Source organism: Gossypium arboreum, chromosome 11 (assembly GCF_025698485.1).
Source record: "Gossypium arboreum isolate Shixiya-1 chromosome 11, ASM2569848v2, whole genome shotgun sequence".
NCBI lineage: Eukaryota > Viridiplantae > Streptophyta > Magnoliopsida > Malvales > Malvaceae > Gossypium > Gossypium arboreum.
This window is the reverse complement of record NC_069080.1, coordinates 128,914,723-128,928,732: the sequence shown is the minus strand read 5'-3', so window position 1 is coordinate 128,928,732 and position 14,010 is coordinate 128,914,723. Positions and strand designations below refer to the sequence as shown.

At 34.4% G+C, this 14,010-nt stretch overlaps 2 protein-coding genes across 4 annotated transcripts in view; both read left to right on the top strand.

Annotated features, from left to right (window-relative positions):
• LOC108472308 (leucine-rich repeat receptor-like serine/threonine-protein kinase RGI4) overlaps nt 1-13,678 on the top strand; it is a 49,254-nt gene extending 35,576 nt beyond the window's left edge. For 2 of the 3 annotated variants that reach the window (XM_053021005.1, XM_053021006.1), the window contains exon 7: nt 10,545-10,785. The gene's annotated coding sequence lies outside the window, so the exon portion shown is untranslated. Of the gene's footprint in view, nt 1-10,544; nt 10,786-13,187 lie in introns of those variants that run through there. The other variant, XM_053021007.1, reaches the window with a different exon arrangement.
• On the top strand, nt 12,782-13,426 carry LOC108472309 (receptor-like protein 9DC3). The gene has a single exon (XM_017773808.1). The coding sequence runs from the start codon at nt 12,782-12,784 to the stop codon at nt 13,424-13,426; it is 645 nt and encodes a 214-aa protein (XP_017629297.1).
• Nucleotides 13,679-14,010: the final 332 nt, after the last annotated feature.

The following is a 14,010-nucleotide window of genomic DNA, read 5'->3' as shown; positions in this document are numbered from 1 at the left end:
GAAATCTTATTATAAATCATCCAAAGATATGCCAAGAATAGGGTAAAAATATGTATACATTATGGTTTATCAGAAATAAATTAATCATTCATTTTATACACTAATGTGTACAGCAAATATTATTTATTTACAATTTTTCTTCCAAATAAAGTTGAAGTTATGTGTAACAACCCAAACCTAACCTAGACGTTATGGCCAAGTCCGAAAGCATTATGAGGAAGGGTTTTGAAACTGGGGATACTTAAATAAAACGTCCAAGTTTTGAAAAATGTATTCACTTATATATTTATTACTGAAACCGTTACATGTTATCCAAATCATTTTGCAGTGGAAGTTTGAAAAAAAAAATACAGTTGTTCGCATAAATCGATGTTTGTCGAATTGTCGCAGTTTAGAAATCATAACGCAACCAAACCAAAAATTTAAACCCAACAGTCCAAAAAATCCAGAGAGTCCAAAAATTACAAAATTCTCACGAAAGTCGAAAATTTAAGTAAAAACCATGAAATAATAGTAAATGAAAACAGTTTCCCCGTCGAATGGTCACCGCTGAGCCTCCGTGGCACCGTCCCGCCTATGTTTGTAGATTACCTAAATAGAACAGACAAATATATGTGAGTTTACGAAAACTCAGTGTGTAACCCAACAGAGATAGACATGCAACATATATAGATTTTTATATACAGTCAGATAGTGATCTGGACCTAAGTACATCACAAAAACAGATGTCAAAATCAGATGTACAAAATAGAAAAACAAAATCCTACCTCCATCCTCTGCACACCATCTTTGTCCATCTCATCACACCATGTGGGGTTAAGAACACCCACCCATCCCTATACACTATATAGTGTTGATGCGACACATAACAGATAATATGCTGTCAAGCTACCAGAATATAGGCGAAGAGTCGCCAAACAGATCACTTCCTCTATATATACAATTCCCACCCCAAACACAGATACAGAATACAGATGTAGAAATATCAGAATTAACATGCTTAACATGCTCGTATACAGATAGATACTTACTTAAATAGTACAGCCAGACATACTGTAGCGCCCCAGAACCCCGCCTAAAAGTTTAGATCAAATCTCGGAGGTTACACTGACCACCAAAGTGATCGAAGGAAAATTTTACAAAACAACATGAAAAACATCATAGTATTTAAAATAGAACTTACGTTTACATAAAACTTCGATTTACAAAAAACATTTTATTAACCAGTTTTAAAAAACGTGACGCTTCCTAGACCTCCGACGTGCCAAGTCCAGCAACAGCATACAAAAATACCTGAAACAAGGAAATTGAAGGGGTGAGCTACACGAGCTTAGTGTGAGTTCAAAACGATTAATGACAGATTTACAGAAGAGAATTTCAGCTAGTAGTTCAATAGCAAAACATACTTACAGAGATATACAGAAATAGAAGGTAAATTCGAGGTTAACGTCCCAATAAAACATAACAATTAAAACACACCATGTCACACACAGACACTCAGTCACAAGTGTTATTCAGTCAGAAAAAATATAGTCAAATAATCTTGCACCCATAACACTCAAACAGATGAATATGAATGCAGTCAAGTAATAAAAACCCACTCATCCAACCAACACACCTCTCCGTCCCCCAATCACACCCCAAAAGAACTGTATAAGCTCATCCAGCCAAACACTCCATATAGGACCTCGAAAGGCCTATCCGACCCTATGCACCATGTATGTGGACTAAGCCACTCAGATAATAACACGCAGCAAAGTTGGTGTATATGTCGTGCAGTGCATTATGGTAAATCGCCATACAGATATGTCGCAGTTAAATTGTCAGATTGGATCAGAACCAGTCTTCCTTCTCTTCACAACCAACCCAAAAATTACTTTATGCAAGTGCATGTATGCTTACAACCTCACAAAACAATGAGCACATAGATAGATAATTAAGCAGAAACGGCATGCACACATCCAACTAACCAGGTTCAGAATTAGATATCTCGCACAATAGTCACAAATAACACATAAGCCGAAGCCTAGAACAGAGTCTTAACTACCCTCACTAAAGCCTAGCAAAGGGTTGGAACACACAGACTCATTTTCAGATAAAAAAATAAATAGAACTAAAAATACACATAAGCCAAAAACCACAACACAACCATTTTCAAAAAGGAAAGAACAAAAATAATAAAAAGAAAACAAAGAGAGAGAGAGGGAGAGGGAGAGGGAGAGGAGAACGTGAAAAAAAAGAGTAACCAAAATAAAAAAAACTAATTATTATTTTTTAAAACTTAAAACAAGTCTACTATTTAACAAAATAAAAATATTTCTCCAAAACGCACACACAAAGATTCGAGCACATGACTTAGAGATACACTAACACACAACCAACCACCAAACCAATAGGCCCATTCTATCACGTAAATGAGCAACTAAAGACAATAGCACAACCTACTCACTGACCCTAACCACAAAACTCAAAACTTCTAACCCTAAAATTTAGGGTGTTACACATACATACCGGTATCTGACTCATATCAGTCTATTAGAATATCAAATCACATGAAATAGGGTTTGGTTAGCCCTTCCTAGACCTGGCCTAGAAGATTGGACCAGATCCCGGAGGTTACATTGATTACGGAGTGATCGTAGGAAGATTTTCAAAACCAGTTATCATAAATTCCATTACAAAACTTATTTATCTCTTTACGAACCAAAAACATTTAACCATTTAGTCTTTACAAAACTTTATAGTTCAAAAACCGAATAAAAAAACAGAAATAGAAAATAAAAACTGATAATCTATTTTTCACCGAGACCTCCACATACCGAGTCCAGCGTCGAAGTTTCAGAAACGTACCTGCAAGGGAAAACACTAAGGGGGTGAGCTTTTTGAGCTCAGTGTGAGTTCAAACGAGTAACAACATACTTAGTGAAACGAACTCCAAATGACAAATTAGTTGCAAAATTTATTTACAGGTATATGCAGAAACAGATACAGCACAGAACAATGCCTCAACACACGTAACAGTCAAAGCGCACCAAGTACACACATCATACTCAACACAAGTGTTGTTCAGACAAATAGAATACAGATAGATAATCTTACCAACACATCTCTAACAGATGCACATGATTGTAGTTAAGTATTGAAACCCACCCATCCAACCAACACACCTCTCCATCCCCCGATCACACCCCTAAAGAGTTGTTAACGCTCGTCTAACTAATCACATCAATGAGGACTTTGAAAGGCCCATCCAACCCTACACACCATGAATGTGGACTAAGCCACTTAGATAATAATACACAACAAGGCTAGTGTATATGCAGCAATGTTGTAGTCCAATGTACAGGCATGTTGCAGTTTAAACTGCCAGATCAGATATTAGTACGCAGCAAAGCTGACATACTTGCGGTACAGTCAGTAAACCACTATATGAATAAGTCATAGTAAAACTGTCAAATCATATCAGAATCAGACTCTCTTTTCTTCACAACCAACCCAAAAATTTATTTTATGCAAGTGCATGTATGCACACAATCCCATAGAAACATTGAACACATTGACAAACAGTTACACAGAAATAAATATGCACACACACTCAGCTAACCGGGTTCCGAATCAGACACCGCATACACAACAGTTACAAATAACACAAAAGCTGAAATCCATAAGAAGGTCTTACTTACCCTAACTAAAGCCTATCCAAGAGTCGAAACACATACAGACACAATTTCAGATTAAAACATACTCGGAACCAAAATAAGTGACTAGGGGCCACACGCTTGTGTGCTCTAGCCGTGTGGAAACGCCTAGGCCGCGTGGGGGGTTAAACACTTGTGTGAAGAGGGGCACACAGCCGTGGGGCTGAGGTACACGCCCATGTGAAGGGAGGCACACGCTCGTGTGAACCAAGGACATGGCCGTGGGAACAGGCCGTGTAACTCACTGTCCATTTGTACTAAAGTAGAGTACAGGGTAGACACGGTCGTGTGAAGGTCTCACACGCCCGTGTGCCTACCACACACGGCCATATGTCCAAGACACACGCCTATGTGGGATCCCTAAATTCCTGAATTAGCCACACGATCGTATGAAACTAAAACACTTAAACCCTAATCCCCAAACACATATGCTAGTTTGCCTAAAGGACACGGCTATGTGAAGATCAAAAAAATTCACAAATCGATAACACGGCCATGTGGCACCAAATTTTGCCTGGAAACCCTAATTCTTAATCCACACGATCGTGTGAACTGGTACATGCTCGTGTGACCATGAAAACACCTGTAACTAGCCTAAAAATTGAGCTTTTTCGGTCAGTTAATCGACCTCCAAACATAACACGCTAAATTACTAGAGATTGCAGTCAAAACAAGCCTCAATTGCCCATTTATCAAAACACACAATAAGATTTCTCGAATACCACAGTAAAACAACAAAACACAAGTATATTGAAAGAGGTTCGGATCCCATACCTGATTCGTGATTAACAATGCTCAAGTGCTGACTTGACGACAAGGAGAAAATTCACTCAAAAATGGCCAGCAAAAATCACTTTCCAACAAAAATAATAAAAGCCAATAAAAAATAAATAATAATAGTTTTATGAGTTAACTTAAAACAAACCTGCTACTTAACAAAACAAAACATATTAAAATGTTTCTCCAAAATACACACACAAGACTCGAGCCCAGAACCTAGATCCCAGAGGTTCACTAACACTCACTCAACCACCAGACTAGCAAGCCCATTTTAACACCTAAACACGCAACTAAGCACAATAGGGCAACCCTCACATTGACCCTAACCCCAAAACTCAAAACTTCTAACCTCAAAATTCAGGGTGTTACACTTACTGACCCTACGGTAGGCCCAGAGTCGATCGGAATGACCTAAGCGACTCTAGGGAAATTTTTAGAATTCTCGGCCCACATGCCTAAGTTGGCCTTGCCCATGTGGCCCACATGCCCAACCTGGCCTAGCCCCTATAGCCCACACGGCCACTCTCTCTCCGTCACACAGCCGTGTCTTGCGTACGGCCATGCCTTCGTCAGTCACATTGCCGTGTCTCATACACGGCCAGCCACATGCCCATGTGGCTTCGACAGACTCCATTTTTTACTCCATTTTCAACTGAAATTTCACCTATTGCTAGAAATCTTATTTCTTTCGAGTACATTATTCTTTCCAATAACTATTTAACAAATATAGTATCATTTTTTTCTTCTTTTTTTTTCATCAAAATTTTCGCTCCTTTCTTGTTACATTATGTAATTCCATCTGGTTATTGTTACATTTTATTAATTAGCTATATAATCTTTTTAGTTTCTTAATATATTACTTTTAGCTTAAAAAATTTAATTACACATTTGATACAAATAGAAAAAATAGGAAATATTAGTATAAGAAACAAATTTGAATTACTAGTTACTTAAATTAAATTATCCAAACATGGATAATAATGCAACTATTTTTAAACAAAAAGTATTATCATAAAAATAACTTTCATAACACAAATCTTGAGACTTTCATGATATTCTATAACCTCAACTAAGTCATCAATCTTATAAAAATTATAAACACAAAATGTACCATGACAAATAAATTGATAATGTCTGTTGAAGAAGAAAACATGAAAGAGAAATTTACAATATGCATCAAAGTTATCCTATTATTGATGAACACTGAATTGATAAAACAAAGTATAAATGCCTATATTTATAGGCTTACAAAGAAACTACCTTAATACGAAAATAGCTAACAACTTATTCAATTAAACTGAAAAATCTGGAACTAACAAAGATTCTACCGATATATTTGGTCAACTAAACAACCCACTACTTTGAATTAATTTTCAACACTCTCCCTTAATTCAAAGTTGCAGACACCAAGTAGACTTCTGAAATAGCTGAACTTCTCCTTTGATAAAACCTTTGTTAGCACATCTGTAAGCTACTCTTGGGTACTGCAATACTCCAAAGATATCTCCTCTTTTGCTACCAAATCACGAATGAAATGATAACGAATATCGATGTGCTTTGTTCTGCTATGAAATGTTGGATTCTTTGTCATGGTGATGGTTAATTTGTTGTCACAAAATATTTCTGTTGCACATTTCTACTCTTGTTGAAGATCAGCTAACACTCTCCTTAGCCAAATAGCTTGACAAGCTGCTGTAGTTGCTGCTACATACTTAGCCTCTAAGGTTGACAATGCTGTTGTAGCTTACTTCTTAGAACTCCAAGTGATCACCTCTTAACTTAGAGTGAAAACATTTGCTAATACACATATTCTATCATTTAAAGAACTTTCCCAATCACTGTTTGTGAACCCACACAATCTAAAATTTAAAGTTTTTGAGTACCAAATGCCATACTCCAAAGTTCCAGCAATGTACCGCAAGACCCATTTTGCTGCTCCATAATGAAACTTTGAAGGTTATTGCATAAACCTAGAAATAACACCAATAGGAAATGCAATATCGAGCCTAGTATGAGTCAAATAAATTAAACCTCCAACCAAGCTTCTGAACCTCCTTGCATCTGCCATTTCTTCTCCATCTTCTAGCTGTAATTTCTCATTGATATTCATGGGTGTAGCTGCAGGCTTGCAATTAAGCATGCCAAAATTACTGAGAAAATCCTTAGCATATTTTCTTTGTGAGATAAAAATTTCATCTTCAGCCTGATAAACTTCAAGACCAAGGAAATAATGCAATAAACCCATATCCGACATTTCGAATTCATTCATAATTTGAGACTTAAACTCATCAATAGGAAAGTTAGAGGAACTAGTATAAATGATATCATCGACGTAAAGATAAACAATGATCAAATCATTTTTACCTTCCTTTTTCACATACAAGGTGGGTTTATTCTCACTTCTCATGTACCCTTTCTTCTAAAGATACCCATTGATCTTGTTGTACCATGCTCAAGGGGCCTGCTTCAATCTGTACAACGCCTTTTTCAATTTGTACACATTTGTTTCATTGCCTTTCTTTATGAAACCTTCTGGTTGTGCTACATGAGACTACTCTTGTAGATCTCCATTGAGGAATGCTGATTTGACATCAAATTAATAAATAGGCCATTGCAATTGTGCAACCAATTTTAGAAGAAGCCTTACCGTTTCAAACCAAGCTACAAAGAGAAGGTCTCTTCGAAATCAACACCATATTGCTGTGCATAACCTTTCGCCACAAGATGAGCTTTGTGCTTTTGGATGCTTCCATCTGCATTAAATTTTGTCTTGAACACCCACTTCAAACCAATTGCATTTTTGTCTTCTGGCAAGTCAACCATCTCCCAAGTTTCACTCTTTTCGATGGATTTCATCTCCTACATCATCTCCTTTTTGCCATTCTTCCTTATCAGCAGCTTCTTCATAATACAGAGGATCTGAAATAGCTAGAGCAAATTGACAAGATGCATAAGTGTCATTAGTATATTTTGGATTTAGCTTTCTGACCCTTATTGATCTCCTTAGTGGAATTAGTTCTTCAGAAGACTCTTCAAGTGTTGTAGATGTTGTTGGTGCTGACTTTTGTTTTTCATCTGGAGAATATTCAATGGGAAAAGAAATCTTCTGTTGTACATTGGGTTTCCTACCACACCAAGCTTCATATGGAGTTTTGTTCATGGCAGCCCTTATCGGCGAGAGATTTAGTAGATAGACTGATGTTGCCACAGCTTCTATCTAAAACTGATTTGAGAGTCCCCTTGCTTGTAACATGCTCCTCGCCATCTCCACAACAATTTGGTTCTTTTGCTCAGTGACACCGTTCTACTTTAGAGTGTAAGGAATTGCTAACTCCCTACAGATGCCATTGTCTTCACAAAATAGATTGAACTCTTTGGACACGAACACTCTTCCTCGATCCGTGCAAAGAACTTTGATATGGTAGTCACTTTAGTTCTCTACCATAGCCTTGAATTTTTGGAACTCTTCATAATTTTCTGACTTGTTTTCCAAAAAATACACCCAACTCATCCGGCTATAATCATTAGTGAGCAACAATAAGTAACGGCTCCCTCCCAAGGACTCGGTTTGCATAGGACCACATAGATCAACATGAATTAATTTTAAACATTCATTAGCTCTTTATGCTTTTCCAATAGGAAATGGCTTCCTAGTTTGCTTTCTATAAATGCACCCCTTACATAAATCAAGAGAGCCAATTTTTGGTAGTCCAAGAACCATACCTTTATCACTTAACAATTTCAGGCCTTTAATATTGAGATGTCCATACCTTAAATGCCATAGCTTCGAGTCATCCTTTGCACTTGCAGCAAGGGAAAATATCTCCATGTTTGAAACATCCAACGAAAACATCTTGTTTGGAGTCATGTGGACACGGACTTGTTTGCCTAACTTTTTATTTTTGATCTCATCAAATATGACAGAATATCTACCATCTATTAGATGTCAAACACTCAATAAATTGTATCCTAAATCAGGAACAAATTAAACATTGTCCAAAATTTTTCCTTTTCTATGGTTAGAAAAAAAATTTACCGTGCATTTTCTTTCAATTTGCATCTCCCTTTTGTTCCCAAGCTGCACCTTTATCTTTTGTGACTCATCAAGCACCTTGAATGAGGATTTGGTACCTATCATATGATTCAAACAGCCGTTGTCCACAAACTACAAATCACTTGGCTTATGGTTAGCATCAATACAAGCCATAAAAAGCTTGTTTTCCTCATCAGTTTCTATTGCAAAATTAATTTTTTGATCCATATGCAGCAGTTAACTTCTATATGCCCATATATGTTGCAATGATAACATTGTATGCCACATTTTATGTTACCTTGCTTATTGTATTGCCTCTGTCCATCATTTATTCCTCTGCCTCTGCCTCTACCATAACCATGGTGACATCCATCATGAAATCCTCTTCTTCTTCGATCATTGTTTGTTGAACAACTATTGTCACCTTGATTTGTGAATGTCTCATTCACTTGAAATGCCTTCCATTCGCTCTTTTCTGCTGATCTGTTGATTCTCGCCTCATGAAATTGAAGAGACCCTATTAGTTCATCAATGGAGAGAACTGATAGATCTTTGGATTCTTCTATAGCAGCCACAATATGATCAAATTTTGTTATCAAGCTTTGCAAAACTTTCGCTACAATTATCTCATCTGAAATCTGTTAGTCGTAAGAGCCCAATTAGTCGACTATTGTCCTTGTTCATGACAAAAAAGTAGTAACTGATTCACCATTCTTCATCATCAAGGTTTCAAAATCACGTCATATTAATTGCAATTTAACCATTATAACCTTTGAATCACCTTGATACTCTTTCTACAAAATTGACCATGCTTCATTCTATATGGTTATTGCAGCAATTCGTGAGAAAATAGAGTCATGAATCGCTTGCTGGATAATGAAAAATGCTCAACATCATTTTTCTTGGTTTTTTTCAATCTCTTTTCTTCTTCTTCATCAAGTTCACGTATGTCAGCGAACCCGTACTTGACCAAGTCCCATAGCTCTTGTGATTTGAGTAATGTATTCACCTTGATGCTCCACCACTTATATTTCTCACCATTGAAAATAGGTATGAGTGGTTGAGAGGAAGAAAAACTAGCTGATGCCATTCCAAGAACACACACTCTCTTCTCTCGTGTTTCTCAAAGACCCAAAAAGGTGTTTCTCTCAAATACCAAGTGGACCCAAACCTAACTTTCACTCAATTGCCTAAAAAATAAAACCTTGCTCTGATACCAAATTTGTTGAAGAAGGAAACGAGAAAGAGACAATTACAATATGCATCAAAGTTATACTATTATTGATGAACACTGAATTGATAAAACAAAGCATAAATGCCTACATTTTCAGGCTTACAAAGAAACTACATTAACACAAAAATAGCTAACAACTTATTCAATTAAACTAAAAATATGGAACTAACAAAGATTCTACTGAGATACTTGGTCAACTAAACAACCCACTACTTTGAATTAATTCTCAACAATGTCAATATAACCACAAATAAATTTATTGAGAATAAATTATGGGTAATAATTATTTGGTGAGGACTGTGCCTAATAAAATTCACAAATATGACTTCGTTTGCATTTCTTCATCACATAGAACAACTTGTGAACAACTTCTCATATAAGCAAAACCAAATATCCTACTTTAATAATATTCTTAAAAATAACAAAGTTAATTACCTTAAAACTTCTTAAATTTAGTATGAAAATATTGTAGTGACGTGCTCTTATTGGAAATGGATACAAATTACATACATATTATGGGCACCAATGTAGGCCAGAGTATCTAATCCTCCTCTACAACTATGAATTCTGTCATGTGGTATTTTTGTGTTTAGTGCTTGACATAACGATTTATATATTTAATTTTTTTCATAATAATTAAATCTATTCCTAATCATTATAAGTAGTATAAAATTGAATACAAATTACAAGATTTTTAAAAAATAAAAGATGAAGAAAATAGATGCTTATAATGCTAAAAAAATTAATGGCTTGCTAGAAAATAATAATAAATTTTGACAAATTTAATCATATGTTTCAGGTGAAATTCCTCCTGTTATTGGAAACCTTACTTTTCTCGAGGCCTTTGATATTTCTAATAATCGCTTAATAGGTATTATATCATTTTTCTTCTCCTTTTATTATTACAATTAATCAATCTCTTCTAGTTGCAATAGAACTTTGTTATCTATTATTAATTAGCTTCATAATCTTTTAGTTTCTTAATATAATACTTTTGTTAATGGTGCATTAAATATTTTAACTACTTTAACATTAGAAAATGTAGGAAATATTGGTACAAGAAAAAGAATCAATAATTTGAATTAAAATTACTTAAATTCAATGATTTAAAAACTTGAAAGCTAAACTCAAATGAATGAATCTTGGACTTAAATTCTTTTAAAGTTTTTTTTTCTAAGTCATATTAGATTTTATTTAAAACATTTGAAACATGAATTACCTGTCCATAATCTGCCTACCCAATACAGCAAACAAAATTACAGGACACCAACGGAAAAAATAATGAAGTATACTATCACCATGCTTAGAAAAGGCTTGATATCTCACTTCTAGCTTTGGCCATTGCCTTTGCAATGACATTACCTCCCTGTCCACTTTAACAACACAACCACTGCTAATATTGGGTGGAAAAATGTTCACAAAATGCAGGGGTTCTAGGGGGAAGAATCGAATTATAACATTTTGAATGGGTCTAAATATAATTTTATCATTATATTAACTTGAAATTTTACAATTTCTAAAAATATTAAATTAAAAATTTTCTATTTTGAAGAGATAGAATTGAATTATAAATATTTGAGGGTTAAAGTGCAATTTGACCATGCTATTCAAATTTGATTAGAAGTATTTATTATGCAATTTTATTTACTGATAAAAAGAAGTTAGATTTTACATTAAATTAATTCATGTTTTGAGTTAACCTTAAAATGCATTATTGCATTGTTGTCCTACAATTCAATGCCTTAACCATTCAATAGTACGTATTTCTTACCCAAAAGATAAGTCAGAAAATGGATATGAGAGAAATCATTGAAAGTATATTAATTAACATTAGACTTCCCTATCTATTTCTGCCATTTTAATTTGCCTTGTTATTTTTTTGATTAAGGTTTTTTTTTTCTCAATCAATTGAATAAGAGAAGCAGAGTACATGAGTTCTAGCTATGACTATAGGCCATACATCAAAGATACTCCACACAACTACACTCAACAAAGCATAACATCAATTGAAATATTTTATTTTTTTCAACTCGAAATGATCTTAATCAAAATTATTTTGATTTTTCCAACTGTGAGTTTTAAATGTTAGTTAATTTTGATATATTTAATTATATATTTTAAGCGAAATTCTTTCGGTTAGTGAAAACTTACTTCTCCCACAAACTTTATCTCTTCCATAAAAAAATTGCTACGTATAATTTAATATTTTGTTTTTTCTCCTTTTGATGTTACTTTTATGCAACTCCATCTTACTATTACGTAATCAAAATAAAAGTTACTTTAGATATGTGTTTAGAAGGTGGTAGTAGTTTTCATTTGATAGATTACAATCTTAGAAGTAGTATAATAAATTAACCTATCATTTTTATTGGCTATACAATGCATATATTATGCTATAAATACAATTCATTTACATTTATTGTTTCAAAGATTTTTCAAACTCCTAACTCTATTCTGAATTTTCTCCAAGGGCGAATTCCAACCCTACCATCTTCATTGCAATGGTGCTTTCTTTCAAAGAATAGCTTAGCTGGAGAAATTCCTATATCAATATGCAATTTGAATTCCCTTACAATTCTCTCTTTATATAAAAATAGTTTGCGTGGAACAATTCCGAAGTGCATTGGAAATTGGAATTCTTCTTTTTCGAATAATTATTTTCGTGATAAATTACCAAAACAATTTGCTCAAGGTTGCGCATTACAAAGTTTTCAAATCAACAACAACCAATTAGAAGGGTCACTACCACGATCTTTGGCTAATTGCAAAGATTTGGAGCTTCTCGACGTTGGGAACAACTATTTAAATGATACTTTCCCGGATTGGTTAGGAAATTTGGATCGTCTACAAGTTCTTATCTTGAGATCGAATAAATTCTATGGCCAAGTGGTTAACTCTAATGTTGTTGTTTCCTTCATTCATGTGCATGTCATTGATATTTCTCACAATAACTTTAGTGGCTACTTACCTATCAAGTTTTTTGAGAATTTGCATGACATTAGAAAAGGATATGAAAAGAAAGGTAAACCAGAGTACATGAAGAATACACTGGCTGATGGAATGTGGTATTATGAGAGAGGTTTATCTTTTATAGCTAAAGGATTGGAAATGGAGTTTGAATCACTATTAACCAGCTGGATGGTAATTGACTTTTCGAACAATAAATTCTTAGGAGAAATTCCTAAAACACTTGGTGAACTTCATTCACTTATTATCCTAAACCTCTCTCATAATAGCTTAACAGGTCCTATCCCATCATCATTAGGTGATTTGTTAGAGCTTGAATCATTAGATCTCTCCTCAAACAAGCTCTATGGAAGAATTCCAACGGAATTAACAAATCTTGGATTCTTAGAGGTGTTAAACCTTTCTCAAAATAATTTAACGGGACCCGTTCCTCAAGGAAAACAATTTAATACTTTCATTAATGATTCCTACATAGGAAACCTGGGTTTATGTGGGTTGCCATTATCAAATAGATGTGATAATGATGAGAACACTACAACCAAATTTGATGGAGATGATGAGGAAGAATTGGATTGGAGATTTTCTATATTGATGGGATACGGATGTGGGTTGGTGCTGGGAGTGAGCTTGGGATACACTGTACTCACAACTGGAAAACCATGGTGGTTGGTTAAGATCATCGAGAGAGTTCAACAAAGATTTGCAAAAAGGTAGAGAAGCGAACTCTTTAGCGGCTTTTTTCTTTTCTTTTACAAATTAAATAAGTTTCGGACAGAGTAGAAAACTTCATTGTTTCGTGGTATGCAAGCCATTCTGTATAGTTGTTTTATAATTGTGTTGACCTTCTGCTTTATTGTATGTTGTGTTGTTTGTAATATGTTTTCCTAGTGTTTCTTGTGATGCACTAGATTATAAATATTGTCTTAATTGGTGCCTTCTATGTGTTTTCACATCTTTTTAACAAAATTGATGTGGCTACTTAGATTTTTTTCATTATAAAAAACAAATTGTATTTCCAATAAGAAATAGATAATCCAAAAGAGCTTAATTTCTTCCAAAGATAGAGTTGGTAAAAAATAGAGGGAGGTAAAATAACACAAAACTATAATCTACAAAATTTTGTATTGAATTTGATCAATCATGATTTTATTACCATGTTTCAAAAATCTCAAATTACTATATATTTTTGGATAGGTTACATAAATAGTCACTCTACTATTAAAAATATTCCTGTTAAGTTATCTAATTTTAAAAATTACAAAATAATCATTCGATTTATCCTTTTAATTTTTTTTAAA

Coding starts and splice junctions, on each gene's coding strand:
- LOC108472309 (XM_017773808.1), top strand. CDS start 12,782: ATGAAGAATACACTGGCTGATGGAATGTGGTATTATGAGAGAGGTTTA.